We start from the raw sequence: 18009 nt of genomic DNA, 5'->3' as shown, positions 1-18009 counted from the left end.
TAATTTCTAATTAGTAAAAGTCAAGATAAAAAAATAAACATTTTTCTTTTTTTGTACTGGTAACAGTAAATATTTTCTTCTACTAATTTTTATACATAAGAGTGATACAGTATTGTTATCTATTACATTAGGGGGATTTTACACTGTGATTTGGGACCTTCTGGGATCTGCAACAATTTCCCAGGAGCAAACCTGGATTAACTGATGTGCACTCTATACATTTGCAGAGGGACCCTGATCTCTGCGGGCCCATAACCATGTTTAGGCCTACGGTTGCTGCCTGGTTGGCTTTTAGCTGGCCTGGCCAACTTTTCTCCAGCTTTGCCAGTTGCAATATGCCTGGGTTTTTTTTCCCCCACTTGTAACTAGGAAGGGGCCTCTAGGTGGGGAGGATGGAGGGCTTCTTGGGCTGAGGCTCCTGAGAGGGGGTGGGTATAGACGCTCATGGGTCAGGAGAGTTGGAGGGTGATGATAGGGATGCGTGGGAAAGGAAGAGGAGGATCAAGCTGGTGGTAGTGCATGGGAAGGGAAGAAGAGGGTCAGGCTGGTGGGTGGGACATCTGGGAAGGGAAGAGTGGCTCATTTTTCTGCCAGCCCTATTTGGGCCCTGACCAGGTTTGGCCCAGCTGCCTCCTCCTGGGTCATGACTCAAATGGGGCAGGCCAAACTTCAGCGAGTGGTGTAATCCGGCCCAGGTATGGTGAACTAGCGCCATTCAGGTATGGTGCTGTAGGCAGCTGGGTCTCTTCTCTGTCTAGTTTAAGGAAGATGATGCGGGGGGTGGGATTTCCATAGTTCACAGGGCCCCAAAATTCTTTAATCTGGCCCTGCCCTGGGGGACTGCAGCACTATAGCTACCCAATTTCTCCTCAGAGAGGGGGAAAAACAAATCCCAAAATGTTCCCCACTGGGATTTCCTCCCTCACCCCACACATAAAGGGAGGAGGTGTGTAAAGGAGGCAGGAATCTCTCTGCCCCCTTCAGCATGGGGCAAGGGGAGGATTGAGGGAGTCAGGCTGTGCCAGAGCAAACTGTCACCGGGAATTAGGAAAGAAGCCTAGATTAGAAGGATGCTGCTTTTTGATACATTGGACTTATTCTCCCTCTTTGTTAAGGCCCTGAGGCTTGTGTCCTGGGAGAAAGGTGAGTCAGAGCCCCCATCTCCTTCCACTATTAGCGGACTGAGGCAGCTCGGTTCAAGCAAAAATGCCAGAAAGCAAACACTGAGAGCATTATGCTCAGCAGGGATTTAATTTTAGTAAACGACACTGCTGAGATTCTGAAGACTGAGCTCATAGTTTCAGAGAGGTGCTGGTTCGGCGTACAGGCATGTACCGGCTATTTGTGAGCCCTGTCTGTTGGTGTAATGAGCACACCCATTTTTGAGAACCCGCTCTATCTTAGTCCTCCTGTTTGCTGCTGCTGCTGGGTACCCTGGCTCACTCCCATGGAAGGTGACAGAGAGGGAAAGTTGGGGGGGAGCAAAGTGGGACAGGGCAGCCAGAGATAGCCTAGAGCAGCTTGACAGGGGCGGGCTGGTTGTCAGGTGTGTGGGGCCAATTCAGATAGTTCTTGCAGGTGGGCAAATTCTCATCCTCCCCCTCCCCAGCAAGGGGGTCCCTGCTCATCCCCCTTCCCGCATGGACCCCAGGTCTCCCTTGGCAGGGGACTGTCGGTCAAATTTCAGTGGTGCAGCAACCACGTCAGAGGGATGCTCCAGACCTCTCTGGCAGCAGCCGTACTGTTTTAGTATGGGACCACTGCTTAAAAGTGGCCAGGGAAGGGTCCCCCGGTCCATGGAACTTCCAGCAAGTGCAAAAACCTGGATGGGAGCAGCAGCGTTTCCCTCCCCCGCCTCACTCCTCCTAATTGGCATCTCTGTGTAGCAGGTAGTGGGAAGTGGTTGATTAAGAGGGGTTAGGAGTTTCCTTCTAGACACCTTCTTCGGCCCCTGTCCTCTTCGGTATCTAGGGTTGCCAGCATTGCATTTTAAAAATAAGGGTCTGTTTTCTTAGCACTCCCACCTACCTCCCCTCCTGCTATCATCATCATTATTATTCATAATAATTAAGCAGCAGTACTCACCTACATTCGCCAAGGGTATTTCTTGCTGCTTTTTGCAGCATTCAGCAACCCCTGATCTTGTGGTACAGAGATGAAAAACATAAAGGGATTGTCCCTTGTAATCAGGGACTGTTGGCAACCCAAGATTTGTATCCCTCTTTCAGCCCAGGCTCTATGCTGCTCCGATCCCGTCCCGCTCCTTTAAATCCCTGTCATCTATCACATGCACCATTCTCTCCCCTGCCTTTCTGGCCTCTTTATCTTCCTTACTGCTGTGGGGAGGTTAGGAGAGGGAAGGGTTGGAGTAGAGGAGAGCTTTGTTCGCTCTCTGCTCCCTGGGTTGGGTGAGCAGCACTCCCATACAGCTCTATCTCCTTTGCTGGTGTGGTTAGAGTCCCCCTTTCTGTTTCAGACTTCACTGGAACAGCCAGGCACAACTCCTTTTCCCAGTTGCTTCATTTTGATTTGGATCCAGCAGGGGGAGCAGTAAGAGAGGAAAGCTTTGGCTGCCTTATATTCCTCTCCAAGAGCTCAAAGAGAAGCTTTGGAGAAAGGCCTGCACCCTGGGTGAATCCCTAAGATGCCAAAGGGGCAGTGGAGAGGTATAACAACTATATGAACATCACACCAGATGCCTGAAACTTGGCAGCCGCCCCTGTGTTCCCAGGATTAAGCTCAGAGAAGTTCCAGAAGCCTCTCATTATAACCACCTGCTTGTTACAGGAAGGGGGAAAAGAGGCCAGTTACCAGCACTTACATGCTGCCTTGCTCCACACTGGGAAGTGCTCTCCGGATGCCATTTCTTCCTCCTTCCTTTTGACTAGAAGGCAAGAAAAAGGGGAGGTGGGAGTTAACCTATAGTAACTTTCCAAGACTAGGAGCTGGCAGCCATGGTTATAGACTTCCCATACAACGAGCTCTAGGAGCACTCCTTGTTTCTTTCAGGAAGCCAGGTCTACTGGCCTGGACTGCTACAGGATGGAGGTTGGAGGATACCATATCTGATGTGGATCTGTGGACTTTAATGGGAATTATTAGTGCTCAGTATCTCAGAAAATCAGGCCTGTTATCTGGGTGCTTAACTTTAGGAATCCAGGTTTGAATATTCTTCCCCTAACCAATTTGTGCCTCCATTCACCCAGGTATAAAATGGGCATCATACTTAGATGGATGAACTAATTGTGCCTAATTTCAAACCCTTACAGACATTATGGGTTCTGAAGATCAGTTACATTTTGAAAGCTTCTGTGTAAGCGCTACCCTTCAGAGAGACTCAAAGTAAAGAGTAGAGAAAAACAAAAATGAACTGGGAGCAAAAGAGAGAGAGAGAGAGAGAAAAAAAAAGTGTGTCTAAGGGGTGTGGCATAAAAAGAAAAACCATATAGGTTTTTCTTTTTATGCCACACCCCTTAGACTCTCTCTCACACTTTATTTTATTATATATAAAAAATAAAAAAGGTGAGGGGGAAAAACCAATCCCAAAACATTCCCCATTGGGAATTCCTCCTTCCACCCCCACATAAAGGGAGGAGATTTGCAAAGGAGGCATGTCTCTATCTCCCTGCCACTTTCAGCAGGGCAAGGAGCTAGATCCTAGGGTACTTGCAGTTGTTTAGCTTTTGTGGGTGTTAGGGAATGGTCTTCTACCCTTATACATAGCACAAGCAGCGCTTAACTAGAAAATAAAGCATCTGGGGTTTTTTGTCCTTCTGTTTTTGTTTTTAATCAAGACATCCTTGGAGTTTACATTACAGAAAAAAGGTTCATGAATGCAAACTTGTTTTGCAATCCCTAAGTACAGCTGGAAGGTTCACAACATCCCAAATGTCATGAAGTTCCCCAGCCCTGATGATAATACTTATTTACCTCAGGGAAGTTGTGAAGCATAATACGTGTTCATAAAGTACATGGAGATCTATAGATAGAATGTTCAGATGCATGCCACATATCGTTACAAAGTGACTGCATGATCAGAGGTTTTAGAAAGTGAAAAATCATAGTGAAGGCACTATATGCCTCATATAATTCAAGATATTAGTGTATTGTTTCGTCCTAACTGGATTGATGAGGAGCAAAGCCCCAACCCTGGGCTTGTTCAGCAGCTGTTACTAGTGTGTGGTCAGTGCTCCCTCTCCCAAAGCTTGTAGTACCTTCTGAAAAGAAGAACTGCACAACCCAGAAAGAAAGACTGACCACTGAAGTACACAAGCAGGGACAAAATCTAAATTCTTCAAAGGAAAATCCCAATGATTCATTATAATGCTTTAGGCAGCTGAATAAATACATCTTTTTCTGTAGAACATTAGTCTGATTCTGTCTTCAGTTACATCACTACAACATGGTAGGAAAGTAAAGTAAGAGAGAATGAGTGTGTGTGTGATCTATATGAATATACTCTGGCAAGTGCATTTCACTTTGAAAACAGTCGGTGCAGCCCCAAAAGATGTGCAGAAGAATGATTTAAACAGAAATATCTGTAGCCAAGGACTTAATGGGGCTGCATGGTGTCTAAGTCCAGTCAGAATTTGTCCCACTGTCAGCGATCAGTCTGATCAATATATAAGCCAGTAAATATTTCCATCTCATTCTCAAAAATAGATAACTCCCTCGCCCCTTGATACATGATGCAATCATACTTCAACTTACATAAAATATCCAAATGTTTCTTTAAAAACATTTGTTTCACTTCTATAGCATGTGGACCTGATCAAGTTGCATTGTGATTTGACAAGTGGGCAAATGCTGCTAGAAACAAAAATGCAGGCAGTAGGTTGATTTTCTAAATGCCCTGTATCAGTGGTTCCCAACCTTTTCCATATTGCCTCCCTCACCCACTGCAGCTAGCAGGGACCTAGTTGGGATTCTTCCTCCCATTTAGCAATATGGGATGGGCAGGGTAGTCACAACTTCCTGATACCTGTCTGCAACCCCCTAGATTGAGAACCCCATCTGATCCGATAGTTACCTAGATTCTGAATGTTATTGAACATGATAGAATTAGAAGGTTGGCTGTGAGCTCCATAGGGTTGACACCATATCTTGTTCTGGACAGTGCTGATCACATTCTTGTGACTCAACAAATAGTGCTAAATTGTGCCTTTAAGGCATGGTGCACATTAATGGGCACTGTAGAGATGCCCCACCCAAAGAGAAGCTCCTTGAGGCATTGTATCTCAGCCAATGAACCTCCTGAACCACAGTGAGACTGTGGTATTCCTTAGTGGGATAAAGTGCATGCTTATCCTGCCTAGGACAAGTTCCAGTGCATGGAGGGGGACTCTTCCCTGCCCTATATATTCTGGGAAGTCTATTAATGCTAGATTCCTGGGGCCTAATTTTCAGAGGTTCCAAGAACCTGCTGCTTCCCCCAACTTCAATGGTTGTGTGGGTGCTCAGCATCTCTGAAGATCAGGGTCATTGCATGCAGGAGGATACATAGCTACAGGTGATAAAATGAGCTAAGTCCTTGCTCTGAGATAAGGGGTGGTGTGATGTCTTAAAATGCCATGGCCAGGGGGTTGGGGCGGGGGAGGAGGAGAATTATTTAAAAAGGAATCACCAAGACGTTCAGTTAGAATCACAGCAGTTTGATGTCTCTGTGCTGGAGGGATGCACTCTTTATAATAGAATTACCTACATATTGCATTCAATGAAGTTTAACAGAAAAAAAAATCAGGGTGGGTGTAGGAAAGCCTATTAAGTTCAACCAACACATCCCATTATAAGATCCTATTTTCAGTTGCTTATAACTTTGCCAAACTTTAACCATATGGCATAAAATTTTCCATGTCAGGGGTTTGCCTCAGGCTGTGTGTTTTGGTAACATTTCAGCTGCAACAGTTCGGCCATTTCTGAAAACAAGAGTAGGGAAAGCAACATTGTTTTTCAATGTTAAATACATTTTGGTAACCTTGTTTTTGAAAAGCTTTAGCGCCCTCATACGTTGAAGATGGAACTTGAAATATTGCAGGTGGTGGACTGTCAGATGTGCCATTGATCTTCCCTTTGAAAATCTCTGCAAATTTGACCAAGTTTTAAGCCTCTGAAAAATTGTAGTTCACACATGCTCAGTAGAGACTTACTACAGCTTGGCAGCTAAAATCCTTAAAAGTTCCATCCTCAGAGAGCTTCTTACAGTTTCTAGAGTTCTGACCAGACCGTGCATGTGCCTTCCCTACGGAGCAACTGAACATATTCTAGCCCCAGGCTACAGGGAGAAAGCTGGATTCTCCCTATAATGCCTACTCCAGGCTGGGGTGGGACTGAGCACTAGGACTGACAGCAGGTAACCTATCTTCAGCTCTGGGAAAGATAATCAGAGTGTCCCAGCTAAATACAAGATCAATACAGATAAGTAATTAGCACATATTCTAGGGATCATTCAAGGGGAAGTGACCCCATAACAGTCCCTTAGTTTAGCATAAGTAGTTAGCATATATGCTATCTTCTCGATCTTATATTTATCTGGGACACTCCGAGTACCTTTCCCAGACTCGAAAAGCAACTCGTGTAGCTTGAAAGCTTGTGTCTCTCACCAACAGAAGTTGGTCCAATAAAATATATTACCTCACCCACCTTGTCTCCCTAATATCCTGGGACTGACACAGCTACAACACCATTGCATACAGCAGGGAACCCTCTCTCCTTTGCTATCAGTGACCATCCTGCTGGCCTCCAGGCAGTGTGGAGGAGGAAACCATCTGATTCAAGTGAAGAAAGGACAAGAGAGAGTGAGACCTACGGTGTTATGGCAGAAAGCTGGATAAGTAGATTGGGACAAGGACTCCTGGGGTATGGAGACTGGTACTTGAGGCTAGTAGTGGGACACAGACTAACTTGGCAAGGAGACCATGCCTGGGAGCTGAAGAGCAAAAGCAGTGGGGAAAGAGACTGGGAGTCAGTGAGTGGGGGAAGGAAACTGGGGACAAGGAGTGTGAAGTAGAGTGCAGGAGGGGACGGGGACTGGCTAGGCAAGGAGACTAAGGGTGAGGGCAAGATTGGGATGGGGTGTCTGGAAGGGTGTGATGTTTGTGGCACAACCTTAATTTGGTCCCTTTGTGCTTATGCATTATGATACATTCTTTAATTACATGATCACATATTTTTTCCTGCAGTACCCCTGCCTCTAAGTTCACAGAATGGACAGTGCTCACTTAATGAACAAGCTATTCGATATTTCATTTTCTTCTTGTTGTTCAATGTGTGGCCCCAGGCCTTAAGTACTACATGCTGTTCCAACCCTGCTTTGAAGATAGAATTATTAATTTCCTCAAGAGATTTTATATGACGCCTATGACTAATATCTGAGTGCTTCACAAACATTACTGAATATATTTTCAGCCTGGCTGTGAGAGAAGAGGATATTATTATCCCCATTTTACAGGTCGGGAACCCATTAATTCTGGGTGCTCAATTTACCATGACGAGGACCTGATTTTTCAGAGTACTTCACTTCATATGATCAAAATATAGCTCCCATTGATTTCAGTTGCAGCTCTGGGTGCACAGCACTTGTGCATATCAGACACCCAGGTCTCAAGTAAAACACCCAAAAAATGAGAGAAACACAATTAGTGATCACCTATGAAAAGCTGGGTGTAAGTGACTTGCCCAGCAACACATAGGAACAATGGCAGGAATAGAATCTAATTCCCCAGGGCAGCAATTAATTATCTTAACCGTGAAACCGTCTTGTCTCTTCCTGCTATTCCCTGCCTCATTCATTACACCTCTTCCAGCTTCTGAAAATAAATGAAGCAGGAGTCCTACAGACAACAGTCTCCTTCACTACACAACCCTGATTCATTCCAAAAGCTGGTCCATCCTGTGCACTGAAATGAGGTAGGGGGCCAGTGGAAAAAATATCATTTGATCATGTACCAAAGATTGTACCATAATGCCTACACACAAGAGGGCTGGATTAAAGTTGCACCTGGTGTTGGCCACTGTTGGCAGACAGGATACTGGACGGGATGGGCCATTGGTCTGACCCCATACGGCCGTTCTTATGTTCTTAACTGTTGCACAGGCAACCTTAATTCTGGCACTTCCTAACTTTTGAGTGTTTCACTTTGCAACTTTGTTAATATTCTTTTTACACAGATTACGCATGTACACGTGGACATAAAACCTCTCAAGATAGCTGGTGCCTTATTGTGCAATTTTAAAAACCTGTTGAATAAGCAGAACAAGGAAGACATGTCTGTATTAATGTATGGGGAGGAAGGTTTCATGTACATAACGTGTTTTTAGAACTACTTACCCCACAGTAGCAAGTTGAAGCAAGGTACTTTGGACAATAAAAGGAGATTTTCAAAGGCAAAAAGAGGAAATCAACTTTCAGTAGCAGTTGGATGCCTAACTTTTTGTGCCTTCGAAAAAATCTCCCACTTAGCCATTTAGAAACAAATGAGTTCTCCACCTTGATATTTCTATTTAACTTAAGGATATACAGGAGTCTATTCTGAATGTTCTGTGATTTTCATCTGACAGTTGATGTTGGCCCACAATATTTTTGACAAACAACCAGCTGCAGTGACTGTTGACAGCTGATATAATTGGGATGGTCTATTTCATGAGCGCTGGCAACTTCTGTTCTTTTCTTCTGGTGGAAAAAACAAAAACTCTGCCTGCATGGTTACTCTTGGTTAACATGAGCAGGAAGGACATGCTGAAGGGGGAGTTCTTAGCATGGGCAAATGCTTCTCTTTTGAAGCAAAATAAAGCTTTGCACATTACTAATGACGCAAATTTAGCCATGCACGATATGTTTAAGTAAAACAGGATAGAAAACACCAAGAATTTCCCTCACCCACTCAGTAGTACTCAGTTTATTGCATAATTGTTTTGTGTTTTTTTTGGGGGGGGGTCTGGATTAGATTTAAAAATAGCCTCTGTTCAAATAAATTCTGGCTACTGTTTTTCATTTATGGTAAATGTGATTGTACACATCACACAAAGGGAGGTAGCATCATCTAGTGGTTAAAACAAGGATCTAGGATGTCAGGCAACCTGCCACTGCTTTGTTGGGACACAATGGGCAAGTCATATGACACTCCATACCTCAGTTTGCCCAACTGTAACTTGAGGATGCTCATACCTAGCAGTCTTCACAGAGCACTTTGAGAGCCTCATCAGGTGTTAAGTAAGTGACAGATGTTATTACTGTACATGGAGTATAAAAACTGCTAAAGTTGGTTTAAAGACTGCTTATTTTATAGTAAAAATCTATTAAGTTTTAAGATCTTTATAACCCCAATTTGTTTCAGAGGCATGTATTCCTTTACTCCAACACACAAGAACTGTTTTTGCTGTGACGGGTCTGGTATGTAGAGGAAGAAACTGGGCTGCTTTAAAAAATTATATTTTTATAAATATATATATACACACACACAGAGAATTCTTATAATATAAACATTATAAATTCTTTTAATGATATATTAGTGTTTACTGACAGCTCTCACTCTGTTCTCTTTTCTATAACACTGCTAGTGAGAGTATTGGAAGAAAGAACTAAATGACCACATACAGTGAGTGGCATTAACAAGCTTTGCCCTATGAAACTTAAAGATCGGTCATGTTTTCATTGTGGTCAATAGGAGTTTAGCCATTGATTTCAATGAGAACAGGATCTCGGTTTCTTGTCAGTTACCGAAGTTGTGGACTGCAAGAGAGAGGAAGATGGTGCACTGAACAGATTGTTTCTGATCTATCTAAGTCCTAATATGTTTTCCATCAACACGGAATCTGAGAGTCAAATACATGGGAGAGATTTCCATGCCAACTGCAGGCAACTAGTTTTTTAAGTATCTAGCAAAAAGATGGGAAGTGATACTTGAAAGGACACAAGAAAAATCCTCACCAGTATAATTGTTCTCAGGTAAAAGTAAATGTCCTGTGAAAAACTGGAGCAACAAGGTGGGTGAGGTAATCATCTCTCTAATATCCTGAGAGCAACACAGCTACAACAGTGCCCACTATGAAAAATTGCTCACTTATACATTTGTTAGTCTGTGTTTGACTGAACTGAGAAATTAATTTGGATTAAGGGTATGAATTTAAAGCAGACTGACTATTCCTGATCAACTCCCTGCATGGATGCTCTTATTACAGAAGAGAAGAGCCTTATTCCAAATGAGCTCAATCCAAGTGGATGGGCGAGATATCACAGCTATATCTCATCATCTCATGCCCTAAAACAGCACCAACAAGGGAGCTCAGGTTTACCTTTAAGAAAAAAAAACAAAACCAAAAACCCCCAAGAACTACTCTCCTAGTCTACCCACAACTCGCTGTGCACTTCAGCCAAGCTTCTCTGAGCACAAGATGCTGCAGAATCCCAATCTCCTATGCAATGGGATGATGGAAATTCCACTGCATGTGGGGTCTTTTGGGGCCCCTCTGCATGCAGGCAGAACTTTCCTCTAACATATGAAATATTAGCATGAAGAGTCAAAGTTGGGGCTAGCATGAGGATGACTATTAAAATGTCAAAATCAGCACCTTCACAGTAGGCTTTTCAGTCTTATATTTGCTTAACTAATCAATCAATCAGTTTTCTCAGTCTACATGATTATGGCCCTCTTTTGGCCAATTAAAAAAAAAAAAATCACAGTCTGCCTGGCGCTTGTTCTTGAAGAAATGCCTTCTTCATTTTGGTTTGCCTCTTTCCATGTGATAGCTGTAAAAACCCTGTTGTTGGTCCTCTTTCAAGAAAGACATATTGCTCCTAAAAGCTGCCCTGGATCTCAGATCTCCAGTTGCCACCATCCCCTATTTGTTTGATTATAAAGCTCCCACAGTTTGATAAAGCCACAGGAGCCTAACAGGCCAAAAATCAGAGCCCAGCCTATCTCACATTTGAATGTGTTCCTATGTTTTCTTACCTTTAGTGGCCAAATGAGCCAGTCCACTTTGACACTGGTTTACTTCTCCTCATTATCCATTATGATTTTCAGCCATCACACAATCTAAGCAGCTGTCCACTGCAGGGCAACACCACCAACTGTGATAGAAGCTGAGAGGTGGCTCATTGCTGTCATCCCTTGGGAGGGAGAATGAGTGTGGGGAATTTCATTATAGGACTGAAATAGATGATGACTCTGATCTTTCTTTTTCCATCATGTTCAGTAAATTACTTTCAAAGATGACAATCATTATCATCATCTGCATATCTCAAATGAAAGACTGTCTTGACTCCCATTCGAGTCATCAAGTGCTATGATGCTTTAAGACACACCACCTTACTGGAAATCTCTTCAAAATCTCAAACCAGCCTATATTCCATTTGCAGTCTTGTAAAGATTACATAGAGTCCATTCGAGATAAAAAGTCTGCATGAAATATTACCACACACCAATGTCCAATAGGGAGGCCTTGCTGCCAAATGAAAGAGAGGGCTGTTGTGATTTCACACCCTCTGATGGATTTCACACACTCTCTGGATGCTGCTAAACTAACCTCACCTCTGCCAGGGATGGCTTTTATCCTTAGGATTCACAAATATGCATCTGGAGAACAAGGCCCACATTTTCCAAAGTGACCAATGATTTCAAGTGCCTTGACTTTTGAGTGCCCAACTTGAGACACCAGGACTGGGCCTGATTTTCAGAAAGCATTCAGCACCCATCCTCTTCAAAGGGGGCTGATTTTCAGCTTCTCAGACTGAGCACCCAAAATACGGAGGCACCCAAAATAAATTTGTTAGATGAAAAAATGCTCAAATAAGTTTGTTAGTCTCTAAGGTGTCACAAGTACTCCTTTTCTTTTTGCGAACACAGACTAACACGGTTGCTACTCTGAAACCAAAATCACTAGTCACTTCAAAAAAGTCTTTTTCTTTGGAATGCATCAAATGCCTGCAACTCCTGTTGAAGATTTGCATTCCATTCTCCTCCACAATCTGCTGCTTTCAATTCACAAATGGGAAACCTCCTACAATATCAATATACTCAGTATGTCTTTCACGAAACAGCCAGTGCGTGCACTTAATATAAACTTATTTGCCAAGTGGTGAAGCCTCCTTCGAGTACAATTTTGAGTTTCTATTTAAATGGGAAAACAAATTAGATTTCTCCAGTCCCTTGCCCAACCTCTCTCCAAGCCCACGACCCCATGCTTTAACTCCATTAAAGGATTTTTTTCCCCAGATTGTAGCCACTTATTAAAAGATTGGAAGCACATCACTGTCCCCATATACATATTTGTGTAAATTTGTGTAGCTCACAGGTTTTAAACATTTAATGGAACATTACTATCTAAACCATACTGTATTCTATTCAATAACATTCTTTTCCTTTGTGGCTCATAGTGTTCCTGGTTTGAACAAAAGCCATGAAGAGACATTTTTAAATGAACCGAGTGGACTGATTCATGGATTGCTCCCTCCTCCCCTAAAACTTTCCCAAAGTAATTGGGCAAATTAAAAAGAACCTGTTCCCTTGCCCCACGGTTGAACTGTTTTCAAAACCCAAGTCCCCATATTATTTGGGGGGGGGTGTATGTACATAATGTGTGTATCAGTGTCCAAACATTCTATTGTACACAATTAAAATAATCAGTTAGAGCATCATATTGATTCAAGTTATTTAATGAACTCAGAGTTGAGTTGCCTTCCTCCTTCAACCCTGGAGTAAAAGAGGTAATTTGGGACCAGATTGTGAGTATGAATCATAATCCGTTTTCTTATCTGCTCCTGGGCCAGTATAACAATGCACTGACCCTTGCTCAATGCCCGTAGCAAAGCCCCAATTCAGACTTAAGGACCAAAACAATGTAAGGCTTTATGGATCAGTACCAATATAAAGAATTGCAGCTATTTGTTTGGCTGCAAGATAGTACTGGCACATGGGTGTTATATGCTGAGAAAAACTGCTCAGAAGAGGGGCAGCCACATTCTGCAATGGCTGAAGTTTCCAAATACTTTTTGGGGGGAAAAAAAAAAAAAGGTGTTGCTACTTTAAATCAAATCCAAGCTCGATAACAGTCCAGAAGCACCACCACTAGGACAATGGTCTGGCCCAATCGGCACTATTTTATAACCTGGTTAGTCACTTTGTCATACATTGTAACAGATTTTATTAAATGTACTAACTAGCCACATGTTTTTTCCTATAATGAGCCCATCTTTAACCATGGAGAATGTGGCCATCACTTCTTTTTAGTATTATAGTCATATGTCCAAAATACTGGAAGGACGGACGTTCTTTCAGTTCCATAGTGAATGAATTCTCTATTGTCTGGAATACCCTTTGGCATGTCTTATAGTGCTCACAATATTTTGGTCAATGCTAATTTCTGATACCTTTGTATTCTCGGTATGCCATTTTACCTCTGTGGTTTCACTGCACTGAATAATACTATGGAGGGGTGTTGTTGCATGACAATTTCGGCTCACTAGATCCTGTATATGGAAAGCATGTTCAGTTCTTTCCTTAGTTTAAGTCAAAATGCAGCAATTTGTAGCCAAGGTTTACTACCATGATTTGCCTCCACTAGGGTCAAAACTTGGCAAGCAAACATGCTCGGTATGCAGCTACCAGAATGCACTCCACCTACCAATGGGAGTATTGATTTGCATAGTCTCTTGCACCAAGGATTAACAAAATTCAAAAAGGAAATGTAATAAATTTTCTCCTATAGATGCTCATAATTTAATAATAAATAATTAACTCTTACGTAGTGCATTTCACCAACATATCTCAAAGTGCTTTACCAAGGAAGTTAGTATCATTTATCCCCATTTTAAATATTAGAAACTGAAGTAGAGAAGTGAAGTGACTTGCCCAAAGTTTCACAACAGTTCAGCAGCAAAGGTGGGAACAAAATCCAAACCTCCAGACTCTGTCTAGTGCCTTGTACACTGTTCTATGCTGCCTCCCTGACAGCTGATGGAAATAAATTGTGCCAATCATTCAAAATTTCCTTTAAAGTTGAATCTTGACCTTTTGTTGACCTCCGCAACAATTGACAGTGAACAATTTGACAGTGGACAATTTAGGATCAAATCTCAGTCTTACTTACAGCATTTAAACTGTTCACGTGACATTTTGAACCAGTCTTGAAATTTGGTGCACTTTTAATGGACCACTAATTAGAGGGGAGCACAAATTTGACATTTTTAATGTAGATAATCAAAAGATCTGTTTAACAATTTGCAAAAATTGAATTATTTTCCCCCTATCATGGTCATGTTTGGTATGAAGCATCCAATCTGGGGAAATTAAGGTCAGCTCTATTTACTGAATTTTAACCAAGAAAATTATTAAAGGTGAGTGCACTGCAGATGCTGAAAGTGATAGCCGTCTATCCCTTGTGTGGACTCGGCTGCAACTAATATATTAATAGAATTAGTACCGATTGTGACTGAGTCATTGTGAAACAGCCAAAAAAACCTATTACTAATGATACTGATAACCAATGACACTGATAGTAGTAAGCCAGTAGGGGCTGAGAAAGGCCCAGGAAATCCTTGTGTGATCCTTAAGGTTTCTAGAATTACAAACATTATTCATGTTGTTTATTCAGCTTATTTTTCCACCCAAAAGAGCATCTTATTTCCAGAGCAGAAGGCAGCATTACTTCTTAAGGAACTTAAAATGTAAGGCTATCAATTAATCACAGTTAACTCACGTGATTAACTCAAAAAAATTAATCGTGATTAATCGCAGTTTTAATCGCTCTGTTAAACAATAGAATACCAATTGAAATTTAATATTTTTCATTTTTCTATATTTATATATATTGTAATCTGTATTATAATTGAAATCAAAGTGTATATTATTTTTGATTACAAATATTTGCATTGTAAAAATGATAAACAAAAAATAGTATTTTTCAACCTCATACAAGTACTGTAGTAGAATCTGTCGTGAAAGTGCAGCTTACAAACGTAGATTTTTTTTGTGACAACTTCAATCAAAAACAAAATAATGTAAAACTTTAGAGCCTACAAGTCCACTCAGTCCTACTTCTTGTTCAGCCAGTCACTAAGACAAACAAGCTTGTTTACATTTACAGGAAATAATGCTGCCCTCTTCTTATTTACAATGTCACCAGAAAGTGAGAACAGGCATTTGCATGGCACTTTTGTAGCCAGCATTGCAAGGTATTTACATGCCAGATATGCTAAACATTTGTATGCCCCTTCACCTTTCAGCCACCATTCCAGAGGACATGCTTCCCTGTTGATGACGCTCATTAAAAAAAATAATGCATTAATTAAATTTGTGACTGAAGTCCTTAGAGGAGAGGAGACTTGTATGTCCCCTGCTGTTTCACCCGCATTCTGCCATATATTTCATGTTATAGCAGTTTTGGATGATGACCCAGCACGTGTTCATTTTAATACTTTCACTGTAGATTTCACAAAACGCAAAGAAGGTACCAATGTGAGATTTCTAAAGATAGCTACAGCACTCAACCCAAAGTTTAAGAATCTGAAGTGTCTTCCAAAATCTGAGATGGACTAGGTGTGGAGCATGCTTTCAGAAGTCTTAAGAGAGCAACACTCCGATGTGGAGACTACATAACCCAAACCACCAAAAAAGAAAATCAACCTTCTGCTGGTGGCATCCGACTCAGATAATGAAAATGAACATGCATCGGTACACACTGCTTTGGATTGTTATCGAGCAGAACCCATCACCAGGATGGATGCATGTCCCCTGGAATGGTGGTTGAAGCATGAAGGGACATGTGAATCTTTAATGCATCTGGCAGATAAATACCTTGCGACACTGGCTATAACAGTGCCATATGAACGCCTGTTCTCACTTTCAGGTAACATTATAAACAGAAAGCAGGCAGCACTATCTCCTGCAAATGTAAACAAAACTTGTTTGTCTGAGTGATTGGCGAACAAGAAGTAGGACTGAGTGGACTTGCAGGCTCTAAAATTTTACATTGTTTTATTTTTGAATGCAGTTATTTTTGTACATCATTCTCTATTTATTTAAAAAAGGTAGAAAATATCCAAAAATATTTAAATAAATGGTATTCTATTATTGTTTAACAGTGTGATCACACAATTAATTTTTTTAATCACTTGACAGCCCTATTAAAATGGAAATTGACATGCCCAAGGCTTTAGCTCAGTGGTACAACATTGCTACAAACATGGTTAGGACCTGTAAACATTAGAAATTGCAGCCATATTGTAAACGGGTCAGCCAGGTCCCGTGAGTTGGTGACCTTTGTAAAGAGGGTGGGACTTTAGACAGGAGGTAACAGCTGGCCAACCACTGCATGAGACAGAAGATGTCCCCAAATATGGGGGTGGGGGCCTAATCCAATGCCCTCTGAATTCAACTGAAGTCTTTCTATTGATTTTAATGGGTATTAAATCAGGCCCATGGGAAAGATACTACTAAAACTGAGCTAAATAATCATCATCAAAGGGTCAAATTAAATAGCCACTGCAATAGATCAAAGGCTTTATGGCAGACAAAGTTGATCTCACATCTTTTTGAGGACACACAGGGATTGCAGAAGGGCTGTTACTTATTTATGAATGGTGAAGAGAGGCACCCTCTGTGATGATACATGTTCCACAGGCAAAAGAATGGCTATATCAAGATAATCTCTGCATTTGCTCAGAATAATGTGCAGCACTCTGTACTGGTCACAGGATGCAAAAAAGAAAAAATTAGGCAAGTTCATGGAGGACAGATCCATCAATGGCTATTAGCCAAGATGGTCAGGGACGCAACCCCATGTTCCAGGGGTCAATGAACCTCCAACTGGCTGAAGCTGGGACAGGGAATGGATCACTCAATAATTGCCCTGTTCTGTTCGTTCCCTCTGAAGCATCTGGCACTGACCATTTTCAGAAGACAGGATTACTGAGCTAGAAGGACCACTGGTCTGACCCGGTATGGCCATTCTTGTGTTCTTAAGCTGGGTCTATGAGAGAGCCACTGCATAACTTTCTCTATAGCATAGATGGACAATCAATAAGCTGATCACAACAGAGTGAAATGCTATTTAAAATCATTACGTAATCTAGAAACAACTTTTGGGTGATCATTCAAAAAAATCTCTCCGACATCTCAGGTAGAAGTTCAGGATCCTATGGCTCTTTTTCAAAACAGGTCAGGGACAACCTCAGCAATGTTGTGGGTCAACATGCCCTCTTAAGAACAAACAGTGTTAACATCCAGTGTTGAGAGAGCCATTACTGGGCACATGACTGTTGTAAATGAGGTCCACAGACGTCAAAGGACTGTCTGTACTTCAGGCATTAGTGTACACAGAGCAACAGCATACAAAGTTTACAAGATGCTCCATGGCAAATGTATTCAGTTGCATTAAATGTTAATGATACTGTAAATGAACAGTTCCGTTGCCCTTCTGAGTGTCTTCCACTCCAGCTCTAGGCCCTTTGAACTCACCCCTTTCTTTGGGCTCTCAAATAAGACCTGTGCCCTCTTGGGGTTTATGCTACTGTGGCTGGTAGACAGGCCCACCAACTGCTCCAGGCTCCAACCCAAGGACTCTATAAACAGCAGCTATGCACCGCTTGACTTCAGTTTGTTGCTGCTGCTGCTTCCCTTGGCCTCCTACATACCTGGCCCCTTTTAGCTCCACCCTTACCTCAGAGTTAAGGTTCTTAGGTCCTCACTCCCTGCAAACCCAGATCAAGCAAATGCAGCCAGAAAAACTCTCGTTATCCGTCAAGCTCCTTTGGCCAGAGAGGAGCACCCTTCCTTGCCCAGCCAGGAACTCGCCTGCTAAGGCCCTGCAGCTCCTATTATCTGAGCCTTCTGGGCTCCAACTGGCTGCATCCATGAGGCCTCTAGGCAGGCCTTTGCTGCTCTTTTCCTGTCATTTTGGTGCTTCCTGGGGCAAGGCGTAGAAGCAGCAAGAGGACTCCTGTAGGAAGCCGCAAAGGCCAGATATATCCCATCAGAGATACAAATAAGAGATCTTGCAAAACTGTACAGTATG

General features: G+C 42.2%; 1 protein-coding gene across 3 annotated transcripts in view; it reads right to left on the bottom strand.

The window, feature by feature from the left end:
* Positions 1–18009, bottom strand: part of LOC119852107 (interferon regulatory factor 4) — a 122773-nt gene that overhangs the window by 39716 nt on the left and 65048 nt on the right. Inside the window, exon 8 of one of the 3 annotated variants that reach the window (XM_043508390.1) lies at positions 2822–2884. The exons of 1 other annotated variant lie outside the window; for it this stretch is intronic. In XM_043508390.1, coding sequence (XP_043364325.1) covers positions 2822–2884 — 63 coding nt within the window. Of the gene's footprint in view, positions 1–2085; positions 2257–2821; positions 2885–18009 lie in introns of those variants that run through there. One more of the 3 variants, XM_043508392.1, reaches the window with a different exon arrangement.

The sequence above is a fragment of the Dermochelys coriacea genome, chromosome 2, assembly GCF_009764565.3.
Source record: "Dermochelys coriacea isolate rDerCor1 chromosome 2, rDerCor1.pri.v4, whole genome shotgun sequence".
NCBI classification, from domain to species: Eukaryota; Metazoa; Chordata; order Testudines; family Dermochelyidae; genus Dermochelys; species Dermochelys coriacea.
This window is presented reverse-complemented; position numbering and strand designations above follow the sequence as displayed.